Source organism: Lontra canadensis, unplaced genomic scaffold, assembly GCF_010015895.1.
Source record: "Lontra canadensis isolate GAN:19392208 unplaced genomic scaffold, GSC_riverotter_1.0 scaffold59, whole genome shotgun sequence".
NCBI lineage: Eukaryota > Metazoa > Chordata > Mammalia > Carnivora > Mustelidae > Lontra > Lontra canadensis.
Genome location: NW_022631053.1, coordinates 9,275,821 through 9,302,261, shown reverse-complemented (window position 1 = coordinate 9,302,261; position 26,441 = coordinate 9,275,821). Strand labels below are relative to the sequence as shown.

The following is a 26,441-nucleotide window of genomic DNA, read 5'->3' as shown; positions in this document are numbered from 1 at the left end:
TCTTTGGGGTAAATACCCAGTAGTGCAATTGCAGGGTCATAGGGTAGTTCTATTTTTAATTTCTTAAGGAATCTCCACACTGATTTCCAAAGTGGCTGCACCAACTTGCATTCCCACCAACAGTGTAAGAGGGTTCCCCTTTCTCCACATCCTCTCCAACACTCATTTCTTGTTTTGGTAGTTTTGGCCATTCTAACTGGTGTAAAGTGGTATCTCAATGTGGTTTTGATTTGAATTTCCCTGATGGCTAATGATGGATGGACATTTTTTCATGTGTCTGTTAGCCATTTGTATGTCTTCATTGGAGAAGTGTCTGTTCATGTCTTCTGGCCATTTTTTGACTTGATTATCTGTCCTTTGGGTGTTGAGTTTGAGGAGTTCTATATGGATCTTGGATATCAGCCCTTTGTCTGTAGTGTCATTTGTGAATATCTTCTCCCATCCTGTGGGTTGCCCCTTTGTTTTGTTGCCTGTTTCCTTTGCTGTGCAGAAGCTTTTTATCTTGATGAAGTCCCAAAAGATCCTTTTCGCTTTTGTTTCTTTGACCTTGGAGACGTGTGTTGAAAGAAATTGCTGTGGCCGATGTCAAACAATTACTGCCTATGTTCTCTTCTAGGATTTGGATGGATTCCTGTCTCACGTTGAGGTCTTTCACCCATTTTGAGTTTATCTTTGTATATGTTTTAAGAAGATGGTGGAGTTCCATTCTTCTATACATAGCTGTCCAATTTTCCCAGCACCATTTATTGAAGAAAGTGTTTTATTTCCACTGCATATTTTTTCCTGCTTTGTCGAAGATTATTTGACCACAGAATTGACTCTGACTCTCTACTCTGTTCCATTGGTCTATGTGTCTGTTTTTGTGCCAGTACCATGCTGTCTTGGTGATCACAGCTTTGTAATAGAGCCTGAAATCAGGCAACATGATGCCCCTAGCCTTGTTTTTCTTTTTCAACCTTTCCTTAGCAATTCGAGGTCTTTTCTGGTTCCAATTTTAGGATTGTTTGTTCCAGCACTTTGAAAAATGCCGGTGGTATTTTGACCGGGATGGCATTGAAAGTGTAGATTCCTCTGGGCAGTATAGACATTTTAACAATGTTTATTTTTCCGATCCATGAGCATAGGATGCTCATGTTTTTGTGTCTTCTTCAGTTTCTTCATGAGTGTTCTGTAGTTCCTCGAGTAAAAATCCTTTACCTATTTGGTTAGGTTTTTTCCCAAGGTATCTTATGGCTCTTGGTGCTATAGTAAATGGAATCGATTCTCTAATTTCCCTTTCTATGGTTTCATTGTCAGCATATAAGAAAGCAACTGATTTCTGTGCTTCAAGCAATTGATTTTGTATCCTGCCACATTACTAAATTGCTGCATGGGTTCTAGTAATTTGGGGGTGGAGTCTTTTGGGTTTTTCCCTATAAAGTATCCTGTCATCTGCAAAGAGAGAGAGTTTGACTTCTTCTTTGCCAATTTGAATACCTTTTATTTCTTTTTGTTGTCTGATTGCTGTCGCTAGGACTTCTAGTACTATGTTGAACAGTGGTGAAGAGTGGGCATCCTTGTCGTGTTCCTGATCTCAATGGGAAGGCTCTCAGCTTTTCCCTATTGAGAATGATATTCACTGTGGGTTTTTCATAGATGGATTTTAGGAAGTTGAGGAATGTTCCCTCTACCCCTATACTTTGAAGAGGTTTAATCAGGAACAGATGCTATATTTTGTCTAATGCTTTTTCTAAATCAGTTGAGAGGACCATGTGGTTCTCCTCTCTTTTCTTATTGATTTGTTCTATCACGTGGATTGATTTGAACCACCCTTGCATCCTTTGCAGAAGGCTTTCAATCTACTGGCCCAGATACATTGGAGGAATCACTAACTATGGCAGCTAGGGCCTCACAAAATGTATTTCTTAAATAATAAAGACCTGAAAGTCAAAATTACTCCTTGATCCATGGGCTGTAGGGTGGGTGTTGTTTGTATCAGCAGGCACGAAAACCACATTAGTCTCACTACACATCTCCGTCGGAGCTCCCATGCATTGTCAATGAGCAGTCATACTTGGAGTGGAACTTTTTTTCTGAGCAGCATGTCTTTATAGTGGGCTTAAAATATTCAGTAAACCCTGCTATAAACAGATATGCTGTCGTCCAGGCTTTGTTATACCATTTATAGGGTTGATTAGCATACTTCTTTGGCTCTAAGATTTCTGGAATGGTCAATGAGCACTGGTTTCACCTTAAAGTGATCAGCTGCATCAGCCACTAAGAAGAGTCTGTCTGATCTTTGAAGATTTGAAGCCAGGCATTGACTCCTCTCTAGCTATGAAAATCTTAGATGGCATCTTCTTCCAATAGAAAGGCTGTTTCTTCAAGGTTAAAAATCTGTTTAGTGTAGTCATCTTCATGAATTATCTCAACTAGCTCTTCCGAATCACTTGTTCCATCACCTTGCACTTTTATGTTCATGTCATGATCTATCCAGACCACCAGACCACCAAAACATGCTCCAAAACTTTCACTTTTTTTTTTTTTTTTAAATCACTCATGTGTTCACTAGAGTAGTACTTCTAATTTCCTTTAAGAATTTTTCCTTTGCATTCACAACTTGACTCTTTGGCATAAGGGGCTTAGTTTTCAACCTATCTTGGTTTTTGACATGACTTTTCACTAAACTTAATTATTTCTAGCTTTTGATTTCAAGTGAGACAGGTGTGGGGTGCCTGGGTGGCTCAGGTGATTGATTAAGCATCTGCCTTCGGCTCAGGTCCTGATCTAAGGTCCTAGGTTCAAGCCCTGCATCGGGCTCCCTGCTCAAAGGGGAGTCTGCTTCTCCCTCTCCCTCTCCCCCTTTCCCCTGCTCCTTTTCTCTCTCTCTCTCTCAAATAAATAAATAAAATCTTTAAAAAAGTGAAAGTGACCCTTCCATTTAAATAGCTATGAGGTCACTGTAGAGTTATGAATTAGCCTAATTTCAATATTGTTATATCTCAGGGAATAGGGAAGCCCATGGAGAGGGAGAGAGATTGGGGAATGGGTAGGTCATTGGACATTCAGAACACACACATTTGTCATCGAGGCTCACTGTTTTATATGGGTGAGGTTCATGGTGGTCTAAAACAATTAAAATAGTAACATCAAAGATCATTGATCACAGATCACCCTAACAAATATAGTAATTATGATAAAATTTGAAATGTCATGAGAATCACCAAAATGGGACATAGAACCACAAAGGGATCAAACACTGTTGGAACAATGGTGTGGATAAACTGCTTGATACCGAGTAGACACAAAACTTCCACTTATAAAAAACACAGTGTCTGTGAAATGCAATAAAGGAAAGCACAGTAAAATGAGGTATGCCCGTATTTACCTTTTAAGAATGTCAACTTGAAGATAAATATCTAATCTCAGATAATATAAATATTTATTAATAATTCCAAGAAAATCTAACAATTCCTCCATTTTGCCCCTAATAAAATTAGCTGAATGATTCTAATCTTATTAATTTTAGACACCTACTAAATCTTGCCTTTCACGCAGTGTAGGGTGCAAAATTATCTCTGTAACAGATTCAGCACACTTTGGTTTATAATTAAGTTTTATGATTTATGGAAAGAACCTCCTTCCCATCATTCACTGAATAATGGATATGCATCCTATAATATGAAACTCACTCTTGATTCTTGCTTCTTCAGGACTGTTTATAGGCAACTGTATTTTAATTAATTTCTTTTGGTTATAAGTGGTCAAAACCAAGAAGATTACAATAATATATAATAAATTGTCTTGTTTACAGAGTCCATTCTATTGATTGATTTTCCAGCAAAAAAAAAAAAAAAGACAGTTATGGTCAACTGATTTTATTTTCCTTGAATTAAACATCATTAAAGAGAATGATATGAAGTCATAGAAATATACTCAGCTTTATATAAAAAAGGACAAACCTAAGATTAATTTTAGGACTGGAGTTGGGCCTTTTAAAATCTGAAGAAAAAAAACATGCTCACGTGAGTGATTCATGTTTTAAAGGTTGCTCAAAGCAAATGAAAGCACACCTCATCTAAAGAAGGACAAGAAAGAGTTCCACATCTTAAAAGACTAAGAATATCAGAGAATTCCTTTAACTTGTTTTGTTAAGTCTTTCTATTAAACAAGAGGTCCAAGTTCATTCTTATTCAGCCTTATAATTATCCTCAGACATGAATATTGAGAAAATCAGCAAGGAAAACTCTAACACTTGAGAGTGTACCTTTCACACATTTAATCAGCTGTTTGCCTGCCTCCTAGGTCCCACCAGTAGGAGATTATCATGAAGCCTTCTCCTGTAAATTACAGCTGCTGGGATTACAGCTCCAGCATTCATTCTTTTGAAGAGCAGTTTCTTCTGGGGTTACCCTACCAGACAAGATTAGTAGTTAGCAATCACTTAAAAGGTATTACTATTATTTTTGAACCCACCTGTTCTTTCCTTGTTATGTAGATAAAATGCCCCCTGGGCATGAGACAAGAGATATAAACTCCCAAGAGAAAAGAACTGTGTTTTATTTTCTGCATCTTCATACACATGTCACGTCATGCTGTGTGTGCACAGAGCTTAATAAATGTTTAATTTAGATAATTTGGCACCTTTATTCCATAAAGTTTGCTGCCATTGCAAAGGCATTTAATCATCTTTACGACGCAGTGGAGGCCAAATATCAGAGCAGATAGAGTACAGATTAATTCATCAGCCCCAGGCATGATTTCTTTTCCCCACTTCATTGGCTATACAGCAGAGCAAATCATTTAATCTCTGTGAACCTCAGTTTCCTCAGCAGGTAATAATAACTACTTTAGAGGGTTATTGTAGGGATTAGGATTAAGGTCGTAATAATAGCTAACATTTACTGAATCCCTGCTGTTGACTCATGTAATCTCCTCAACAATGAAATAAAATAGGTATTCTTATTATTATACCATTTTAAGACAAAGAGACTGAGACACATAAAAATTAAGTAATTTGTCCCAGTTCACAAAGTGGTAGAGCCTGGAATTATACCCCGAGAGTCATCTTCCCAGCCCACTCTCAAATTCTTAACCATCAACCTACACTGCCTCTTTATTATTGAAGGAAATGACTACAGACATACAGTTTAAAATAGCTACTATTATGAAAATTGAAACAGGAGTCCTAGATTACCTGCATGAACCAGGCCATCTAGATCCAGTGGGCGAGTCCTACGGGTCCTCAGTATTCCTGACATTTGGTCATCCAGATTCTACTTGAACACGCAGGCTGGTGCACCCCATTTTCATATGGTTCTTGTGATCAGCATGTTTCTTATTTGAGGGTCCTGGTAAATTTACTAGTTTTGCACACTAGAGCTACATGTAACAGTCTAATTCAAAATTCACACCCTAGTTGAGTCCTTACTGTATTTAAGGGTAGTTGCATGCTGCCTTTTAGTTTTCTTATTTATTTCAGTTCTTGGTGAAACACCTCAGATTTGTTCAACCATACTTTTATATCCACTAGAACTTTCATCTTCCAGCTAACTTTTCCTTGAGCACACTCCCATTTGCAGTAACCTCTTGAAATCTGTTGGCCAAAGTGAACACAACATTCCACTGTGGAATGAGTATATAGAATTCAGGGAGAATATTATTACTTATATTGTTCGTATACTCTGCAGGAGCAAAGGCTAAGTATGCATTTTCTTTTAGAGCTGGTGCATTATACTTTGGGTTCATACTTAACTTGTAATCAGTAGTCACGAAAAGCATGACAATATTAAAGTTTTCTATCACTTGTAATTGTTTTTTTAACCCAAAGGCAAGAATGCACTTATATTTTATTAATATTCATTGCCTGCCCACTAGAAGTAAAATGTGATGCTAAGTCCTATGAGGAACACAAAGTTGTAGGCTTCCCCTCTACTTTCAAGGAACCCATGCTCCAGTGGGAGGGAGTGGGGAAACAGGGGAGGTGGGGAAGGCAACTAAAGAAAAGAAGAAAAACAAGATTATGGCCAAGGACACAATGAACATTAGGCCCAAGATGGAAGTGATCAGAATTAAGAATCTAAAAATAAAATACTGGTAGAAACAGTGTGGCCTTACTGGAGCTGAGAGCAGGACAACTATAGGAGGTAATTTCACATGTCCGCTACAGGTCATAGTGTTAATTCAATCCCATTGTTCCTGAAATCTGAATCACTTTGAATCTTTGTCCAGTCTTTTGTCCTATTAACTACCCTCCCCAATTCATGTCTTTAGTAAATCAGATTCCTCTTCTTTGACTTGACTTGACTCTACACCCAGATTTTTTATTTAACTCTTTGCACACCACATTTCCCTTTAAGTCTAAAAAAAATTACTAGAAAATATTGTATTCTCTCAAAAAACAGTGAGGTTTATAATTTTTTAAGGATTTATTTATTTATTTATGAGCGAGTGAGAGAGAGAGAGAGAGAGAGCGAGCACAGGCAAGCAGGAGGGGCATAGTGGGGGAGAGAGAGAGAGAATACCAAGCAGACTCCATGCTGAGCATGGAGCCTGACTCGAGGTTGATCTCATGGCCCTGAGATCATAGCCTGAGCCAAAACCAAGAGTCAGATGCTCAACCAAATGCACCATCCAGGTACCCCAAAAAACAGCTAACAATCAGCAGATAAAGCTGACTTGTGTGTGTGTGTGTGTGTGTGTGTGTGTGTAATATATAAATTTATATATACTTATAAATGTATAAATAAAGCTGATTGCTATGGGTTTATTGTACCTATATCTCAGTGGCTTCTTCCAGAAAGCTTATATGAAGAATGAAATGGAAACCACTGATGAAGACCCTTTAGGAAAAAGTACAGACTTTTCTCAGGAACATCAGAAATTTAGCAAAGAAAAAGAAGCAGCCACACCCCCAGCTCCATTCCTAGTGAATTCCACAAATTTGGTCCTATTACCATTGTTTCTTCCCATATTCCACCCCATTTTCCTTCTGCCACCATGTGTCTCCCCTCACTATCTGTAGATTTACGAGTGACAAGAATTCCCCTCTCCCGAGGGCATCAACAAAATACTTATTCATTCCAATCCCAGCAATATTGAGAATTGCATAACCTGAAAACCTACCTACAAAACACAGGGCTTAAAAACATATTATAGGAAATTCATAACTTAGCTCATTTACAAAATGGAAATTCTTATCCAGCCTATGAGGAAGCTGAACACCAGATCTGGACTTTATGGTTCACATAGTAACGGCAGAGAAGACGTGGTCCAACACAAGGTCTAAGACTTCAGCACTAAACAGGATCCTTGAAGGGGCCCTCCATCAGTTTAAATGTAGGGTAGAAACATACACACAAACAAAACCACCACTAGCACTAGAGATTATTAGGAGGAGACACTCTCTTTTTGCTGATATTTGGGTGGGGAGAAAAAAAATGTTTCTCTTACAGAGTTCTGAGATTCAAATTTATGTCACTAGTGTGGCATACCATCTGGCAAAGAAATTAACCCAAACGTCAACTGTAATATTCCTGTCATACCTGCAGAAGTAAGAGTAAAGTTTCTCTGAGGGAAAAGACCTCAGGTTTCCCAGGTAAATCTTCAGTGAAGGTAAGGGCAGACATCAAAAGCACAAAACACACGAAGAAACACTGCAACAGCGGCAATAGTTAACAAGTGTAATAAAAGGCAGATTTAGACTCCCTTACACTGCAGATAATAGAGCAAAATGATAAAGTTGACAATGTAATGTGAGCATATTTAAAATTGTTAAGGACACAAAGGAAGGAATCAAAATCACAAGAATAAGAGCAAAGAGGAAAGGCACCAAAAATTTGAAAAAGAGTAGACCTAAAAGCAAAAAAGATAGTTATTAGACTAAACTTTTAAAAAAATCAATGGATCAGCTAAACAAAGGATTAGACAAAGCTGAGCAGATAACTGATAGACTGGGGGATAGATATGAAGAAATCGCAAAGGGCACAGCACTGAGAGATAGAGAGATGGAAAATACCAAACATAGAGAGATAAGAGCCAAAATATATCCAATAGGAAAACCAGGAGGAACGAATAAAGAGGATGAGAAAGAAACAATGTTTGAGGAGATAAAAACTGTGTGTTTTCCACAATGGATGAAAAAGAGTACTCCTTTAATTCACTAGTCTAAAGGATCCCCAGGCAGATAAATAAAAATAAATTCATCCCCAGGCATGAAAGGTTGAAACCACAAACTCCCAGAAAAAGGGGATCTTAAAAGCAATTAAGTAAGAAAGGATTTTCAAGTGAATTACAATCAAACTGACAGTGGACTTCTACACAGAAACCTTAGAGGCCCGAAAAGTGATGGGATGCTCCCTTCACGGTGGTTCTAGAGAGAGAACAATCTAGAAATTGACACTTAACTAACCTAAATGTAATAGGGTATATGTAACATGTAAAATGGCATAAAGCCCATTTCAGACCAATGCTGAGAGTTTGCCACTAACAGACCCACCCAGAGAGTACTAACATAGGTCCCTCAGGAAGAAAGAAACAAAACACAGAAGAGACAGAATGCAAGAAGCAAAAATAATTTGAGTATATATTAAATGTTGCATCCTCAAGATATTCTGAATTAGACAAGACTAAACATGAGATAGCTGTTCATGACTTTATCACGTTTTCATGTCTCTTCAGGATATGAAATCTGTCCTGCTATCACTTGTAATAAATAAAAGTTCATCAGCTTATCTATGTAAAAAAAAATTTGGAATTTATGAAAGAGAAAATTACAGAACATTTCCAACCAAAGGATGGGGGTGCCCAAAGGAAGAGAAAGATCTGGTCCCTAAGATGTGCATTCTTATTGGCAAGCACAGAGTTACAAATTAAAATCTGCTATCGGAATGTAGCAGACTCTAATAAAACTGGCTTTCTTATTTGAATCACGCTGTCTAATGAGGATGAAATGACAGTATGGGTTCTAAGATATATTGTTAAGCAAGAAAAAAAAGCAATGATTGGGAAAAGGGTACAAAGAAAATTTACTTTTTGTTATATGCTCTTTGCCCTTTTATATTTTATACTACTTGTTGAAAATATTAATGAAGTATTTGGTTAATTAATTTTAGAATAATATCAAATAAAAATATAAAAGTGACTTTATTTGGTTTATTTTAAGTAATAAAAAATAAGGGGGAATGGATTTTAGGAATTCAGGGATATAACACAATATAATATATTCATAGGTGACCCGCTGAAAAAATTATCAATATTTTTAAAGCAAAAGTGAAGATCTTTTCCAAATTCCCAAATAATTCCACTAGGCTTTTTTTTCTTGGAGACCTGCCCTCTAACAGCTTGAAAGCTATTTTTTTCTTCTTATATTAACTCCATGATGTGTCCTCATTTCCAATGTTAATTAGGTAGGCCCTACAATAAAAGAGTCTGAAATATTTCCCCATCAGAATTGTTATCTATTATACATGACTGATACATGGAAAAAGTAAGATTTTTTCCAATTAACCTGAAGGACTTGGAAAAATGACTTTGAGATTTAACACAAGAACTTTTACTTTTTGAACAGTACAAAGACTTAGATTTCCATAAAACATTAATTTTTAAGATTTGTATTAGAATTAAATTAAAGCAATTTTAAGTAAATGTAAAGAATGCAAATGGCTAAATTAAAGATATCCAAGCATTAAAGTATAGTAAAGCTATACTTAAAGTTAGTTTATAAATGAATCAAGAAAACTAGAATCATTTCTTACTCTTAACTTTTATTTTGTAATAACTCAGGGTATCTCCAGCTAACTCAAAGGAGTCAAAGCTTCAAACAATTCTGTACCCAACATTTTACTTAAAATGTATTATACATCCATAACGGGTATCATTTATTGAGTACTTATAATGTTCCAGAATGATGCTGTATGCCTTGCTTACATTATTTCATTTAATTTCTAGAACACAACAATGAGGTAGATATTATTATCATCCTCCACTTCATACATATGAAAATTAAGGCACAGAAAAACAAAATAACATAGAAAAGGTCACATAGGTTGTCATCAGCAGAGCTAGGACTCAGGCTGATGGATGTCCTTCTGGTTTCAAGTTTTTAAAAAAAAATTTTCCTGTTTTTTTTTTTTTTTAAAGATTTTATTTATTTATTTGACAGAGATCACAAGTAAGCAGAGAGGCAGGTAGAGAGAGAGGGAGGAAGCAGGCTCCCTGCTGAGCAGAGACCCCCGATGTGGGGCTCAATCCCAGGACCCCGGGATCATGACCTGAGTCGAAGGCAGAGGCTTTGACCCACTGAGTCACCCAGGTGCCATCCCCCCTTTTTTTTTAGTTAACATATAACGTATTATTTGTTTCAGGGGTACAGATCTGTGATTCATCAGTCACAGAATTCATAGCACTCACCATAGCATATACCCTCCCCAATGTCCATCACCCAGCCACCCTATCCTCCCCCCAAGCAACCCTCAGTTTGTTTCCTGAGATTAAGTCTCTTACGGTTTGTCTCCCTTTCTCGTTTTTTCTTCTTTAATTTTTCCTGCTCTTCCCCTACGATCCAATTTTTAATGTTCTTGACCACCATGTTAATTGCTTCAAGGAAGACCAGGGTCTGGCATAATATTAATCAATTAAAGGGCTATTTTTAAAAAGATTACAGATCACTTACATAAAGAGAAGCTGTATCTTAAGTATCCAAGTGAACTCATACGCAACGTATGGTCAAAAAGCCTTCTATCAGAGTTCTTTGGTTTCTTCTTTTAAAAATTTTATAATAAGAAAAAGTCACATGGAGACCTAAATCCCTAAATTATCCGAAGTTCATTAAGACACATTCATTCATCAAATGTAACTCAATCACTTTTATCATTAAATACCAAGTTTAAAGATCAGAAGCAACTCAGGAAGTATGACTGGAGATTCTACCTCAGGCAAATTAATGGATCCCTCCATGAGTATGGATCCTACATTACAAAAACCACCAAATGATCGGCTGTGCCTTGACTCTTCCCTGAGAAATTCAAATCTGGAAAAGTGACTTCAATAGATACCGAAGGATCAGAAACTGAACTGCCTTTATCCTGAGTTTTCTTTATTACAATAAAGTGTATTAAACAATTTTTATATACAAAATTGGTATTTGTTCAGCTTGAACAAAATAAATTCAAAATAATACTACAAAAGATCACATTTACTGGTAAAGCAAAGGTATCTAAAGTTTTTTTTCTTTTCCTTATTAAGTATATTATCTCAAAAGTCTTACTAAAATTCTCTTCTCCCTCAAAAAGGTAGATATTTTGGTAATGGAATTTTGCTCTGAGTCATTTTGGTAAAAAAAAAAAGAAAGGTATGGTATGCCAGAAATGTTTTGAATTTTCTCTTGTTTCTGAGTTTTGTTCTTCTTATGTAAAATGCTATGAAATGATGAAAACTTCTGAAAAATATGCCTTTAAAGGAAAGCTACATGATCATGAGATTAAATAAATGTCTTCCTTTAATGGTGAAAAATGTGCTAATTTAACCATATCAGGAAATATAATACCATTTGACATTCATAATAAATGCTACCTGTACATACTACTAACAAAATAACTTTGTTACTATAAATGAAATAAAGGATTTTTACTACCTACACTCGAATAGTAATAATGGAGACTTTTTAAAATCAATCAACCTCGATCAATCTGTAGTTACCTTTGAAGTAAAGCAACATTCATATATGCCTCATACTTAACTTTACCTTTTTGAAACCACAGATATTCTTAAAAAGCTACACAAACACTTAGGAATGCAACTTGAATTTATATTCATTTAACTACTCACTAAAAATAATTAAAATCTCATCTCATGTTTTGATCTGTGGCTAAGAAACCCATTATTTTACACACAGAAAAAAAAAAAGAAGCCATTTATCACCAAACTGTCTGATCTCCTCTGCTTTGACATTACAGCCTATCTTTTTTAGTTCTGCCATTCGATACCAACTTTTCCCCAGTTATAAACATTTTAATTTGATTTAAGTAGGCAGTTACTTATAGGGGACTGTCACATCTTTTAGAGTTGTGCTGTAAATCACAACTGAAAGATTTACTTTTAGTATACTAAGACAGCTCTGCATACTAATGAGGTCATCAGACACATGTTTGCTGAGGGTTAGCAATTGGGTAAGAAATACGTAAGGCAATGAGAAAGCTGTGAAACCTCAGCACAGAGATTTCGAATGTATTTTATTGAGTTATCCAGGAAATAATCGCCCTGCTAAATCCAAGTTAAACACCTGATGGAATATTAGGATGTTTAATTAAAAATGAAGTTATGCTGTACATGTGGGTGATTTTACACAGTGGCTAAAAAAGAAGGCCATGAAAAATTAATTTTGTTCAGTAAGAAAATACACACAGCAGTCTCTTTGTGAGGTTGGTAAGGTGATTCAACCACTCCAGCAAGATACGCATCATGCAGAAACAGATTCAATAAATTAGGGACAGGGGCTTCAGCGGAGCCCTTCTCAATAAAGTAACAAGGGTTGGTAAATGTCTTGAACATTAAGATTGTCTTTCAAGAAACTGGTAAATCCTATTACTTCATGCTCAGTGATTCCATTGTAAGGGCTCAACAGAGGGCCACTGGGGCCAGGAATTAGTCTCCTTTCTCAGCTATCAGGCAGCATCTAGCACCAGCAGTCCAAGATTTAGGCCATTCCTAAACTTACAAAATCTTAACAGTCCTGATGCTTTTTCCCTACCTAGGGAGAGAAAAACTGCCACAGTCTTCACTGATAAAGACAGTAAGATTATTTGGCAGTTGAAGGGGAGGACATAACAAAAAGCACAGGTCTCGTGAGAGATGATAGTAGGACAAATTCCTGAACAGACAGCATGGCATAGGAAGGAAGAAAAAAAGGAAGAAAGGAAGGAAGGAACAAGGGAAGAAAGGAAAGAAGGAAGGAAGGAAACAAGGGAGAGAGGGAGGGAAAGAGGGAGGAAAGGAAGAAAAAGAGAAACACTGGACTAGAAATCAGAAGACCTGAGTTCTAAATTGTAGATCACTATCTATAATGAAACACCTTATCATAAGTTACTTTACCCTTCTGTACCTTAATTACTTTATCTGCCATATGAGTTTAGGACCAGATGACCCTGAAAGCCTCTTTAAACTAATGTTCAATAAAGTCCACCAAATACGATGCAATCATATCATCTTTTATCTCCTCATTTAACTGACCACTCATTTCTTTATCTATTTACCAACGTCTTAAAGATTCAAAAGTGAACAAGATACATGCTTCATCCTCAAGAGACTCAATGCCTCAGGCTGTAAATGAAGTGAGGAGACTGAGGGGCAAGAGGGCGAATGCTAGGCAGAGCAGGGGACAAATACTGAAGGGCCGTATAGGTCTGTCAAGAACTGTGAGGTCAGTGGGGGATGCTAAAGGTTTTTTTCAGTACAGAATGACATGGTCAGATTTGTGCTCAGATATTCTGTGGAGAACTGACCGGAGAGAGATACACCTGAGCTCCCTGAGTTACTGTAGTCCAGCCAGGAAGGAAAGAAATGGACCCTACTAACCAGAACCAAAAGGCAGAACCAAAAGGATTTGGTGGGAGGTGAAAGGAAATAAGAGGGAGGTGACTCATTCTTTACTGGCCAACAAAACTTGGTGGATAAGGCCACTCACTGAAATACAGACTAAGAACCAGGGTTTTGTAATAGAAGAGGAAGAAGAGATAAGCCAAAGGTCGTGGAGATGATGTGTTCAGTGTGGGGTCCTTAGATTTAAGGTCCTCAAAGAAACATACTGGAAGACGTGGGATATTTGCATCTGGATCACCCTACACAGAATAAAAGAGCAGGTAGTTTAGTTTTTATGAATCATGGAAGACCCTCTCTCCAGTGGTTTTACCTATTTAGAAGTTATAGAATCTGTATGCCATCTTTAAAAGCTCTGAATTCTTTTTGCAGGAAAGTGTACGTATACATGTATGTTCATGGAATTCATGGACTCCCAAAGGCCATCCAGATACCTGCAGAGGTTCAGCAATTCCAAGTTAAGGATCCCCACCAGTTAAGGAAGGAAGGCAGAAGCTGAAAAAGAAGTAACCCAGTTCCTCCATCTGAGTAGATGAGACAATATAGAAAATGGTTTGAATTGTTTAAATAGTACCAGCAACGGCAGATAGAAGATACGGCAAAAGACGGCATAATGGTCACAAACCAGTTTCATCTTCCTGCGCACATTCAGTTCAGCGAGATTTTCTAAACCACTCGAGTCTATGGGGTGAGCTCTTACCAACTGTATGTGAGAGGAAGAGACATGCGCGTTGTTTCTCGTCTGAGGCAGTGACAGTGGGGGTGTATTCTCCATGTTTTCTCTGTGGTCCTCTTCTCTGTGGCAATAGAGGCTGTGTGTTGGGCATGACTTAATCTAATGGCAATAGCGGGGGGCCTGGCTTAAGCAGGCCCAATCCCAATGTCCCCCCACTCTCCCCGCCACCACATTTGACATATCAAACTGAGATGTGAATGAGTAAATGCTTTTTGTATTAATCACTGAGATTTTAGGACTTGATATAGAAGTTGATGTTAGTTGGTTGTATTAATGAAGTAAATACCAATAATAACAATACTACTCATATGTAAGGTCCATAGGTTAATAAAAATAATTTTACACTATTTGCTTTAGTTTTCTTTATAGCTCTTATTATTACCTGATACTATTTTAGGTATTTATTTGTTTTCCTATTTATAGACCCTCTAACTCAACTAGACCATAATTTCCATGCAGATTTAGAACTCAGTGTTGTTCGCTGCTATACCCTGTTTCTAGATCAGTGCTCAGCATATAAAAGGTCCTAAATAAATGTTTGTTGAATAATGAGAGAACAGATTATTTCATGTGGTTCTCCTCAAAAGATATTTTTTAAAGGGCACAACTTCTATTTAAGGATCATCAACAAAAGTGGTGCTGCTAGAAGGTGAGGGGTTAGGATCTGGCCTGGAGGAATAATTGGGACAGATGCTTTGAGGCAAGTACTGTCATTACAACTTCTCAGGAAGGAGTTAGGAATACCTTGCTTCTCAAATAGTGAAATGTGGTCTTGGGCCAGGAGATACTAGAAGGCAGATACAAATTTTGACCCCATGTCTTACAGCACCAACTTAACTCAATGACAGTAAGTTAAATGTTTTCATATATTATGGAATAGAAATGAATGAATTTTTGGGAAAAAACATGAGTTTTTGGAGAAATTTTATTTACTCTTGTGGTGGGCCTTTTCAGGATGGGCCTAGGTTAAGACATTTTCTCTCCTCTCTCATTAGAATGACAAGAAACTTTGAAAAACATAGATATAGATTAAAAAACAAGAACAAAAACAAAAACCTGGGTTTGGGAGCAGAAAGACCCTTGTATTCAGCTGTTTAATCTATGGCCTTAGAAAAAAAAAATTAATCATTCTAAACCCAAATATTTTTGTTTAAAAATGGAGGTAATACCTATCTTGGAAGAGACTTATAAAGAGCAGGTGATGTATAGATAGTACAAGACACTGAGAAGTTATATAACTTGCCCAAGGCCACATAATATATAAAGGATAGGGCTAGGTTTTGAACCCACATCCGTTCTGTCCTTCTTAAAGCCCTTGGCTGATACAGATAGCTACTTAGAGTAAGCCTGGGATTGTCTTCATATAGACTGAAAGTTCAAAGATAATTAGAAAAAGTTAAATATTCTGTTGGGTTATTTTTAACTCCTTAGTTTTAAATTTTACATTACTCAAATCAATCTCACCCCATTCCAGATTTTCACAATCTCATACATAATTTTTTTTTCTAGTGGAAGAATGATATGCAGAATTAGGCCATGGCCATTATTCATCTCAGATTTTCTGGGAAAGAAATTTACTTCAAAATTACACACCATTGAAATGTCCTGAAAAAAGCCAGTACTTCTGTATCCAGACTCTACACCAGAAGCAGCACCAAATACTGTATTCAGGAAACATGGTCACCACATGTGTGGATATACAGGAGGACCGCCGGCTACCTTGGTGTGTTCAGGTGTACTGGTGGAGACCATGGGATAGAAACATTGCAGAAGCACAGCACCAGAAGTGCCTGACTGTGACCTAGGAAATCCTATGATAGTTAATTACCAGAAATCTGTATTTTTAACAAGTTAAGCCTCGTGGGTGAGTCACATGCACAATGAGTTTGGCACTCCTGATTTAGGAAATAATCCCCTTAAGAAAGAGTCCTACATATCAAAGATGGCCACCATCCATTTTCTATTAGAGACCTTTGTAACCCAATTGTCCCTGAAGCTTTAGGATTATCACTTAGAGGTACGTATAGAAAGAAACAATTTAGTGATGCAAACCCCTCTGTGGGTATCCTTCTGTGCACAGTGACAGGACCAGTTCAGGAAAACTTCACTTCCCAAATGGTCCAGAACATTTTCTGTCTCATGTTCTTATCCATCAATGTTTTTATTAAACCAGACTACTCTACAAGTGGACGGGACACACACATCTATTACACAGAGATTTATAGAAAGTAATGTAAGATGGCAACCACCCATCCCTGGAGTAGCAGCTTTCTGTTAGGGAGAATAATGGGCTTTCCTGAGGTCATCTACTATCAGAATCCACTTAACCCAAAGCAACCAAAACCACTATCGACATGATTTTAGTTTAAGAGCCAATGTTCTCACGATGTGTTTTCAATTGACAAAATATCTTACTGTGGGTCATAAGATATATATACAGACTATGCAGTTATACATATTATATAATATATAATACATGTATATATTAGTTTCTAGTATCAGCATCCATCAGAAAGGGTGAATTCAAAATGAACTTGGATGAGGAATAATCAGAAAGTAGAAAACTTTAAATATTTTGTAAATAAACAACAATGAATGAATATTAAATGAGTCAGGCAAAAACTTATTACATTTCTCAAATGTGGAGGCAGGAAGTAGTATGTCCTAGAAAGTGATCTGGCCATAAAGTTGAAATCTATCCTTTAATATAGTCATACAGATTCCGGGAAAAATAGGCTCCAAATGAGTAAAACGAATTATGAAGTCACAAAATCCTGGCCAACCCCACATATCTTTCTAAAAAAGTTCAATATTCTCCTAGTTACAAGCTGCAAAACCTCCATAGAATGACTTTGGGGAAATGCCCAGTGAATATGCCTGCAACACTGAAACGTCCCACCTCCTCCCTCTCAACACTCCCTTATTAATAGTGCCATGCTTTGAGACCCACTTGAAAGTTGAAACATTATTTTCCTCATGGATTACTTTATACATAGGCGTAAAAATTCATTTTCTAGAAGATGGAATGATATTCTTACCCGTTTCACAGCTGGGCCCAGTGAAGCCTTGCGGGCAGGCACATACATTAGCAGCAATACAAGCTCCTCCGTTCCTACAGCCATCTTTGCAAAATGCTAAAAATAATTCAGATACATGATGTTAGCATTTTAGAAGAAAGTAGTCCAAGTTACTCTAAACCCAGCTTTTCTTTATTCCCTTGGGATGTGGACATCAAATTATATATGTTATTATAATTTCAAATTCCTCTAAGACTTTCCATGTAGGTAAGAAACTTCAACCCAATTTGTAAAGCAGTACTCTTTTCAACATTAAAGAAATATTTCACCTGTAAAATAAGACACTAAACTTTCTTTTAGCAAAAATCAGTAACCTCACACAACAGGAAGTACATGAGAATTAGAGTTGCATCTCACTGTAACAGTCTAGCTTGAAATGAAAACACGGAAACTATCCTGGAGTTTTCTTAAAGAGCAAACTACCATCTAAAGAGTCGATAAGGAAATAGAAAATGATTGACTCCTATGAGTCTCTGATCATTCTACACATTGTACCAGAGTATTAGAGAAATGCCCCATCTTTCACAAAGTTCTGAATCAGTCCCTGTGATGAACCGGCCAATGGCAAAAACTGGCTCTAGTGAAAAGAGCCTTGCATTCCTCTGCTGAGGACAGGTCAGGATCCAGAATCAAGGACCAAGGTATCACAAAATCTGCTGTATTAGAGTCGGTTTGTGAGTGAGGGGAATTCGTCTATGGGTCGGAAAAGGAACCAAGATCTGAGCCATTGCAAGGGTGCCCTTTTGAAGTGTTGCCCAATTCAGAGAAGGTGAGAAAAATAAGCTGGGTGACCCTGAGCACCCTTAGATGCTTCTGTTTCCACTTTAGCTTGTTCTTTGGTTCTATAAGGCTCCAAAGCCATTCCTTCAGCCTGGCAGGTCTGTAATGGATGAATTAGATCAGCTTGTTCCAGGCATTGGGGTAAAAGCTTTTTCTCTAGTTTTCTGGCACACGCTTCCTCTCATTAGTTAGGATGTACTTTCTCAGAGTGGAAAAATGGAGACATCTGGGATTCTGGTGCTGAGTTAAAGGAAGGGGGCACAAAGAGGATGTTTGGCTTCTTTGGCTGTGGGTCCCAATCTGTCTTCATCCCAGACAAAAAGAGAACCTAGTCACCAAGGATTTGCAAAGAGATTGAGAATGTAAACCTCATAAATAATAAAGGGTCCATCTGCTAAACTACGTGTGTGTCTTCCTTGAAATCCTGTGCAAGGACTCAATGATTCAGATCCTACATCTACACTACTTATCGCTCAGCTTTTGACACTCCCAGCAGGAATACACACATGAACTGGAGAGTCTTTATTCAGGCAACCTAGAGGCTCAACTTCTAGCAGAAATTTTGGATCCATGGAAGTTCTCCTTCCTTCAAAGCTAAGAATTACCTGTCTGCATCTGCTCATGATTGCAAGAGTTCTTTATGCTATAAGCTTTATTCTTCACATTTAATTAGGAGTCAGAGTGAAAGAGAAATAAGAGTGAGAAGTTGGGCTCCCAAATGAAATCTTGACCCCTCTCCTCTGTCAATTTTCAGTATATCTGGGTGCTTTGAGGTAGTCCTAGGTGTTCAGTTACACTATGAATGGGCTTTAAACATCTGGCTTTTCTCAGGATCTATCTAGTTTCTCTGGCAAAATCTTTTGGGATTTAGACCTCAAAGTGAGTAGGCCTGTTCACATTGCTCTAAATTAAAGATCCCCATAGATCTTTCCAAAGCAGAGGAATCCTCTGGCCCATCGCTATCTACCTCCACTGTATTACTGTAGACTAAGTCATAAGACCCTTGCTCATGGGCCATCCCTAGTTATTTCTACTTCCCACATATACAGTGTCATAGCAGATTATAATTTTAGTCAACTCCAGGCTAACGGGCACATGTATTTGAGAAGTGGGTAGTTTTTATACAAATCATAAAAAAAAATTTATATGGCCTAATAAGGAACATGGATTTTAGCCTACAGGAGTTTGTGCAGTTTCTGAAATAAAAACTCTATTCCCCTTGTGAAGTAGTAGGTAAGCTTAAGCCTACGTGATAAAGCAACAGAGGGCACTGGTGAAAGAGTAAATTAGTGGATGGCAGTTTACTACAGCTGGAACATCCACCGATGGAAAGGAACATCTGGGCGCCATAGGACTTTTAAAAGAGTTATTGATTGGTCTTAACAAAGCAGCAAAAATGGGAAACCACAACAAGTAGAGACCCAATATTCTCAGTTAAGTAGTACTCAATAGCTCAAAAGAGAGAAGAGAAGAAACACTGTCAGACGACCCCCAGTAGAGATATTTCACAGTGGACTTTGGTGGTAGAAAAAATGGGCTGACTGTACTGTCAAAAAACAAACAAACAAACAAACACAGCTGTCACATTTGGATTCACACACAAGTATTTGAACCTGGGAGGGCACTGGCAACCTGGAAGGAAAGGGAGGATCAGAGAAATGCAGCTACTTCTATAGCTGATGTGATGCTGTTAATTGTATGTACCCGCACAACCGAAGAGCAAGAGTCATGGAAAGAACAGAGTGGGCCAACTGGAAGCAGAAGGACTTGGGGTAAAACAACAAAAAGTTGACGTTTGAGATTTCGAAGGTGGAACAGTTCTATACAAAAGTGTCCAGGTGTGGGGCGCCTGGGTGGCTCAGTGGGTTAAAGTCTCTGCCTTCAGCTCAGGTCATGGTCCCAGGGTCCTGGGGTCGAGCCCCACATCGGGCTCTCTGCTCAGCAGGGAACCTGCTTCCCTCCTCTCTTTCTCTCTGCCTGCCTCTCTGCTTGTTTATGATATCTGTCAAATAAATAAATAAAATCTTTTAAAACAAAAAGTGTCCAGGTGTGATTATGGGTGTGGTCTGCTGGACAAGAACAGAGATAGAAACCACTGTGGTGGAGGTCAAGGAACGCAATCAACGTCGTTGAACAGTTTGGCCATGTAAACACTGACATAACCCAGGAGGAAGACTGTGAGATGGGAAGTACTCAGAAGGGAGATGACGGTGATGAGAAGAGGGGAGGGAGGTGAAGATGGACTGCATTATCCTTAATGTCCAGCCACTGGCATTTAGACCTTTTACCTTTGCACGTGGTTCCATTCCCTGTATAGCCTGGCTTGCAAACACAGTTGTGTCCTCCAACAGTATTGAAGCATAAAGCATTTTCGTCACAGTTGTGCTGATTTGTGATACACTCATCATGTTCTGGAATGAGAAATACAATTATGTTACTCAAAGATAGATTTTCAAAGAGACGGCATTTTTTTTTTTTAAAGATTTTTATTTATTTAACACACAGAGAGAGAAATCACAAGTAGGCAGAGAGGCAGGCAGAGAGAGAGGAGGAAGTAGGCTCCCCGCTGAGCAGAGAGCCCGATGTGGGGCTCGATCCCAGGACCCTGAGATCACGACCCAAGCCGAAGACAGAGGCTTTAACCCACTGAGCCACCCAGGCGCCCCAAGAGACGGCATTTTAAACTGTCCCTGAATCTCGGTTATTGCATGGTATTTCTTTCAAACAGAGATTTCCACAAAGGATACATTAAAGAAGAGCTCATATTTTGAAGCATCGCATACTCCTCTTGAAATACACACATAGTTTATGTGGTCACAAACCTTGAATGCAAAAGGATTTGGACAGAAGGTCCACCGAGAGGAGGAAGGAATGGAAGAAGACGAGAGGCAAGAGTGTGGATCATTCTCAGAAGTGGATGGCTGAGGTGCTGAGCTGCTGTATACAGTCTCTGTGGCTGACATTTGGGGGAGCTGTTCTCATGAAATAAATCTGCTACCTAACTCTTCACCGTGTAGCACAGAAAGGGTGCTAGGAAAGGATGTGAAATTGTATTGCTTCATGAATCCCGGCCTGCAGGAAAATAGAGTTGAAGCTCTGGGAGTTAGTAGGGTGCAGTTGTCAGCCGGACCCACACTTCCAGACCTAAAGATATACACGCTAACTACTGGGGGAGTTATCTGACCTCCGCAGGAAGCTCTCTCCTTCTGCAAATAAAGTGTCAGAGTTCTGTTAAAGAAGACAACTTGCTTTTATGATATGTGCAAATCCAAACTTTAAAAACACACAATCGGTATGATACTTCCTTTCACCGTGGGCAACTTGACACTTTAGAAAGCACTGAATCATCTGACTGTCCCAGCACATTGTGAGAGAGGCAGAACCAATATCATTATAAGCACTTTAAAAATGAGTCAATAGTGGCTCAGAGTGCTTAAGTCGCCTGTCCACGTTCACAGGAGCATTAGATAACATCAGAATTCTAGCTCCGTGTTCAGCAAAAATGTAAATATGTGGAATAAATACAGTGAATATGAGAAAGGAAACAGATCTGACATCAAAATCAAGATGAGTAGAAAATGAAACCTAAGTAAGGAAATGTATACAAACGAGTTCAGCAAAATCACTTAGTTTCTTACATAAACACTACTTAGGCCTAAAATTAAAAATATATTTTAATACACTTAAATTAATTGAGCTATTAATTCGCTAGGATATAAATCATCAAAGCAGAAAGAAATATTTGCTTTCCATTTTCGAATTCACTATATTCTAGACAATATATGCATTACCCCAGACAATACATTTTAATAATAATATATTTATAACTTGAAAAAAAATTGCTTCGGGCATGTTGAGATTAGACTAAAATCACTTATTTCAATGCTGAAATACAATGCTATATTTTTTTTAAATAAAGATTAACATTTTGGCCGCCTGCCACTGCCTCTGGACCATGGACCCCCACAAAGTGAGCGAACTTCGGGCTTTCGTGAAAATGTGTAAGCAGGATCCGAGCGTTCTGCACACCGAGGAAATGCGTTTTCTGCGGGAGTGGGTGGAGAGCATGGGGGGTAAAATACCACCTGCCACTCATAAAACTAAATCAGAAGACAGTATCAAGGAAGAAAAACCAGATAGTAAGAAGGCGAAGGAAAACATAAAGACAGATGAACCATCAAGTGAGGAGAGTAATCTAGAAATTGACAATGAAGGTGTGATTGAACCAGATACCGATGCCCCTCAAGAAATGGGAGATGAAAATGGATCAGGCAAATGATAAAAAAGTGGCTGCCATGGATGCCCTGAATGATGGTGAACTACAGAAAGCCATTGACTTGTCCACAGATGCCATCAAACTAAATCCTCGCTTGGCCATTCTGTATGCCAAGAGAGCCAGTGTCTTCATCAAAGTACAGAAGCCAAATGCTGCCATTCGAGACTGTGACAGAGCTATTGAAATAAATCCTGATTCAGCTCAGCCTTGTAAGTGGCGCGGGAAAGCACATAGACTTCTGGGCCATTGGGAAGAAGCCCCACACGATCTTGCCCTTGCGTGTAAACTGGATTATTATGAAGACGCTAATGCAATGCTGAAAGAAGTTCAGCCGAGGGCCCAGAAAATTGCTGAACATCGGAGAAAATATGAGCGAAAACGTGAAGAGCGAGAGATCAAAGAAAGAATAGAAAGGGTTAAGAAGGCTCGGGGAAGAGCATGAGAGAGCCCAGAGGGAGGAAGAAGCCAGAGGACAATCAGGAGCTCAGTATGGCTCTTTCCCAGGTGGCTTTCCTGGGGGAATGCCTGGTAATTTTCCTGGAGGAATGCCTGGAATGGCAGGGGGGATGCCTGGAATGGCAGGGATGCCTGGGCTCAATGAAATTCTTAGTGATCTGGAAGTTCTTGCAGCCATGCAGGATCCAGAAGTTATGGTGGCCTTCCAGGATGTGGCCCAGAACCCAGCGAATATGTCAAAACATCAGAGCAACCCAAAGGTTATGAAACTCATCAGTCAATTGTCAGCCAAATTTGGAGGTCAAGCATAATGCCCTTCTGACAAATAAAGCCCTTGCTGAAGGAAAAGCAACTTCGATCACCTAATGGATGTCGCAATAATACAAACCAGTGCACCTCCGACCTTCTCATGAAGAAAGCTGGGGTGCTGTGAAGAGAATCCCTACCCCTCTGCTCCCCATGCAACACTCTACAATGGTTTGCCCTTAGGGTATTCATTCAGATAATGTTTTCCTACTAGGAACTACAAACTTTAAACACTTTTTAAACCTTAAAAATATTTAAAAACATATTAAAAGGGTCTGTTAGTCCCTAAAAAAAAAAAAATTAACATTTTATGCCCTGTGTTACATATAAGTGCAAAGTTATAATAGTTTGAACTATAGCCCTGTAATAAAATTCTTAGATATTATTCCCAATAGTCTTTCAGAGGAAAGAGAGGTCTCAATCATTAAGGTTTTAGGATTGCACAAATAGGTATCTTATCCTCCAAATCGCTGGCTGAATATTCCCAAATTGTGGAAAATTCTACCTTTATTATCTAGTATCAGAAACTTTCATAGGTTTTTGTTTGTCTGTTTGTTTTTTTAAATAAATTCATGCCCATCGACGATAGCTTTGAAAGTACCTGGATTTCACATAGGTCTCCTGACAGGGGCTACCGTTGGACCACTACCAAATTTCAGAGGGCCAGGAATGGGCAGTCTACCTACCTCTGGGTCTGGCTGCCTAAAGCTAAATAAATCTTGACTCTGAAGTTTGCACCTGCTGCCGATTTCCTTCCCAGTGCAATTCAAAGTGCTGCAGTTAATCTGTAAATCTCTACATGGACAGCCGTAGGCTCTTTAAAGACAGCTGCTGATTGATTTGATGCTGTTTTCATCCCTGCCTTGGTTGTCTTCTTAATTAGACAGACCTCACTGGGTAGAGGAGGGGTCTAACAGGAGGCAGCTTAGCCCCCAGTATCATGATTCCCACACACTTTCATTAATTACACAACCTGGGATCTGGTTACCCCTGTTGTCATTTACTTTCGAGGTCACTGAAATGAGTAAGCATGCTCCCGAGCAATTCGAGGCTAAAGAAAATGTTCAGGTTTTGAAATACACCCACACACACCTTACTGTTCCCTGTGTCTGGGGTGCCTGCTCCGGGTACTCTCCTGGCAAACCCTTACCACTTCTAAAGATCACACTGAAAAGTCTTGTTTTATGTGCAAATACCTTTCTTGCCCCCTCCTGAAGAGTTAGGGGCTGCCGGCTGTTTTCCCTACCACCATATATAAGGCTCTGTTATTGTATTTTATCAGAAATGTCTATTTCTCCTTGATTCTCCATCTTCGTGCCCTATGAGGGAACTATTAATTTTTGGACAAGAATTTTGTATTTTTTAAAAAACATTTTATTTATTTATTTGACAGAGAGAGAAGACAGAGATCACAAGTAGGCAGAAAGGCAGGCAGAGAGAGAGAGGGGGAAGCAGGCTCCCTGCTGAGCAGAGAGCCCGATGCAGGGCTCCATCCCAGGACCCTGAGATCATGGAGCCCTAACCCACTGAGCCACCCAGGCACCCCAAGAATTTTGTATTTTTATTTGTATTTTATTTCAGCATTCAAAGAATGTTTCTTAAATAAATAATTAAAAGAATAAATGACCAAAGGAAGAAAACTACAGGATACTTCCTCTGCTGTTATAACTCAAACCAATCCTAATTCGTTAGTTGTAGACAAGATGCCAAATAGAAGGCTACTGAAAATGTTTTTCTAAACTAATTTTACTGTGGTGGTATTTTGTTTGGGATATTTCAAAAATTATTTAAGGTAGCAAGACATACCTCAAAAACAGAAAATATTAATTCCTTTACACTCTCACTTTAAAATTTTTCACACTACTTAAAAGTTGGTTATACTTAGAACCATTGACTAACAGTAAACTGTGACCTGAGGAAGTCTTTAAAAATGCCTATGTCTCAAGGTGCCTGGGTGGCTCAGTGGGTTAAGTGTCTGCTCAGTGGGTTAAGCTCAGGTCCTGATCTCAAAGTCCTGGGATCGAGCCCAATGTCAGGTTCCCTGCTCACTGGAGAGTCTGTTTCTCCCTCTGCAGCCCACCCTATCCTGCACAGCTTGTGCTGTCTGTCTCTCTCAAATAAATAAATAAATAAACTCTTTTTAAAAAAATGCCTATGTCTCACAGAAGAATTAACTTTAATTTGATAGCCCTCCACAAAACAGAATATGAATGAGGCAAGGAGCAAATATTCTATTCTATAAGGTCATCTCAATAAATAGATAATTATTGCTGCTCTATGTCCAGTTTTGGTCAAATGTCAACTTCTTAGCCTTTCCCTGACTCACATATCCCTAAGGACTCTACCAGCAACCCACCAGTCAGCCTCTCCTTTTTTAATACTCTCTCTAACATTTGTAACATAAAATAAGTTAAATTAAATAAAATAAGGAGGGAAATATTAAGATAAGGTTAAATCAACATTATGTTGCAGTGTTTGAGAAGAGCATGGCAGGATGTAGTAGTAAATGAATTTCAAGTGTTATTTCCTATATATTGAAAAGCAGACATTTCAGATCTGATGTTCACAATATCCAGTTCCTAAGACTCAAAGCTATTTTCACATTCTCAGTTAAAATTTTCACTGTTCATGTGACATGACAGTCCAGATAAAAGCTGGGATTGTAACCAAATACACCTCTCTCTAAATGTTCTTCATTAAAAAGAATTGCATATGGTTATTTTAATCAAAATTGATCACATGTTGTATCTATACAATTTAAATCTAAATAAAATGGAAAAAATAAACATGCAGGAAGAAAATATCACTCAACAGTACTAAACAAAAGTAATGTAGTTGTCAATCATCACAATACATTATATGTAGAATCAATCATCTTATATTGCTAGCTGGCAAAGATCTGTCCTTTGTGCCATAATTTGCTATGCATCTTTATGTACTCTGTAAAACTGATTTCATACCAGTGACAAGGGTCAATACATTCAAATTCCTCTACAGAAAAAAAAAGTGATAATATATACACTTGGATTTATCTAAATGCAAATGTCACATAGAACAATAATGCTTCAGTTTCACTGATGAACTCCTAACCTGAGTAGCTTAATGTCTCTAAAATCATTTTACGACTCTATACCTAACAGGTTATTGGTCATAGTTACATACAGTTGGACTTAAATTGAGCTTGAAATTTGGTATTCATATTGAGCTGTTTCCAGAATGAATGTTCTATCTAAAGACA

General features: G+C 38.2%; 1 protein-coding gene and 1 pseudogene across 1 annotated transcript in view; one reads left to right on the top strand and one right to left on the bottom strand.

Annotated features, from left to right (window-relative positions):
- NELL2 (neural EGFL like 2) overlaps positions 1-26,441 on the bottom strand; it is a 398,788-nt gene that overhangs the window by 83,310 nt on the left and 289,037 nt on the right. The window contains exons 16-17 of the mRNA XM_032876521.1: positions 20,454-20,576; positions 17,347-17,442 (exon numbers count right to left, since the gene is read on the bottom strand). Of these exons, the coding sequence (XP_032732412.1) occupies positions 17,347-17,442; positions 20,454-20,576 (219 nt within the window). The remainder of the gene's footprint in view (positions 1-17,346; positions 17,443-20,453; positions 20,577-26,441) is intronic.
- On the top strand, positions 22,121-23,358 carry LOC116879051 (annotated as a pseudogene).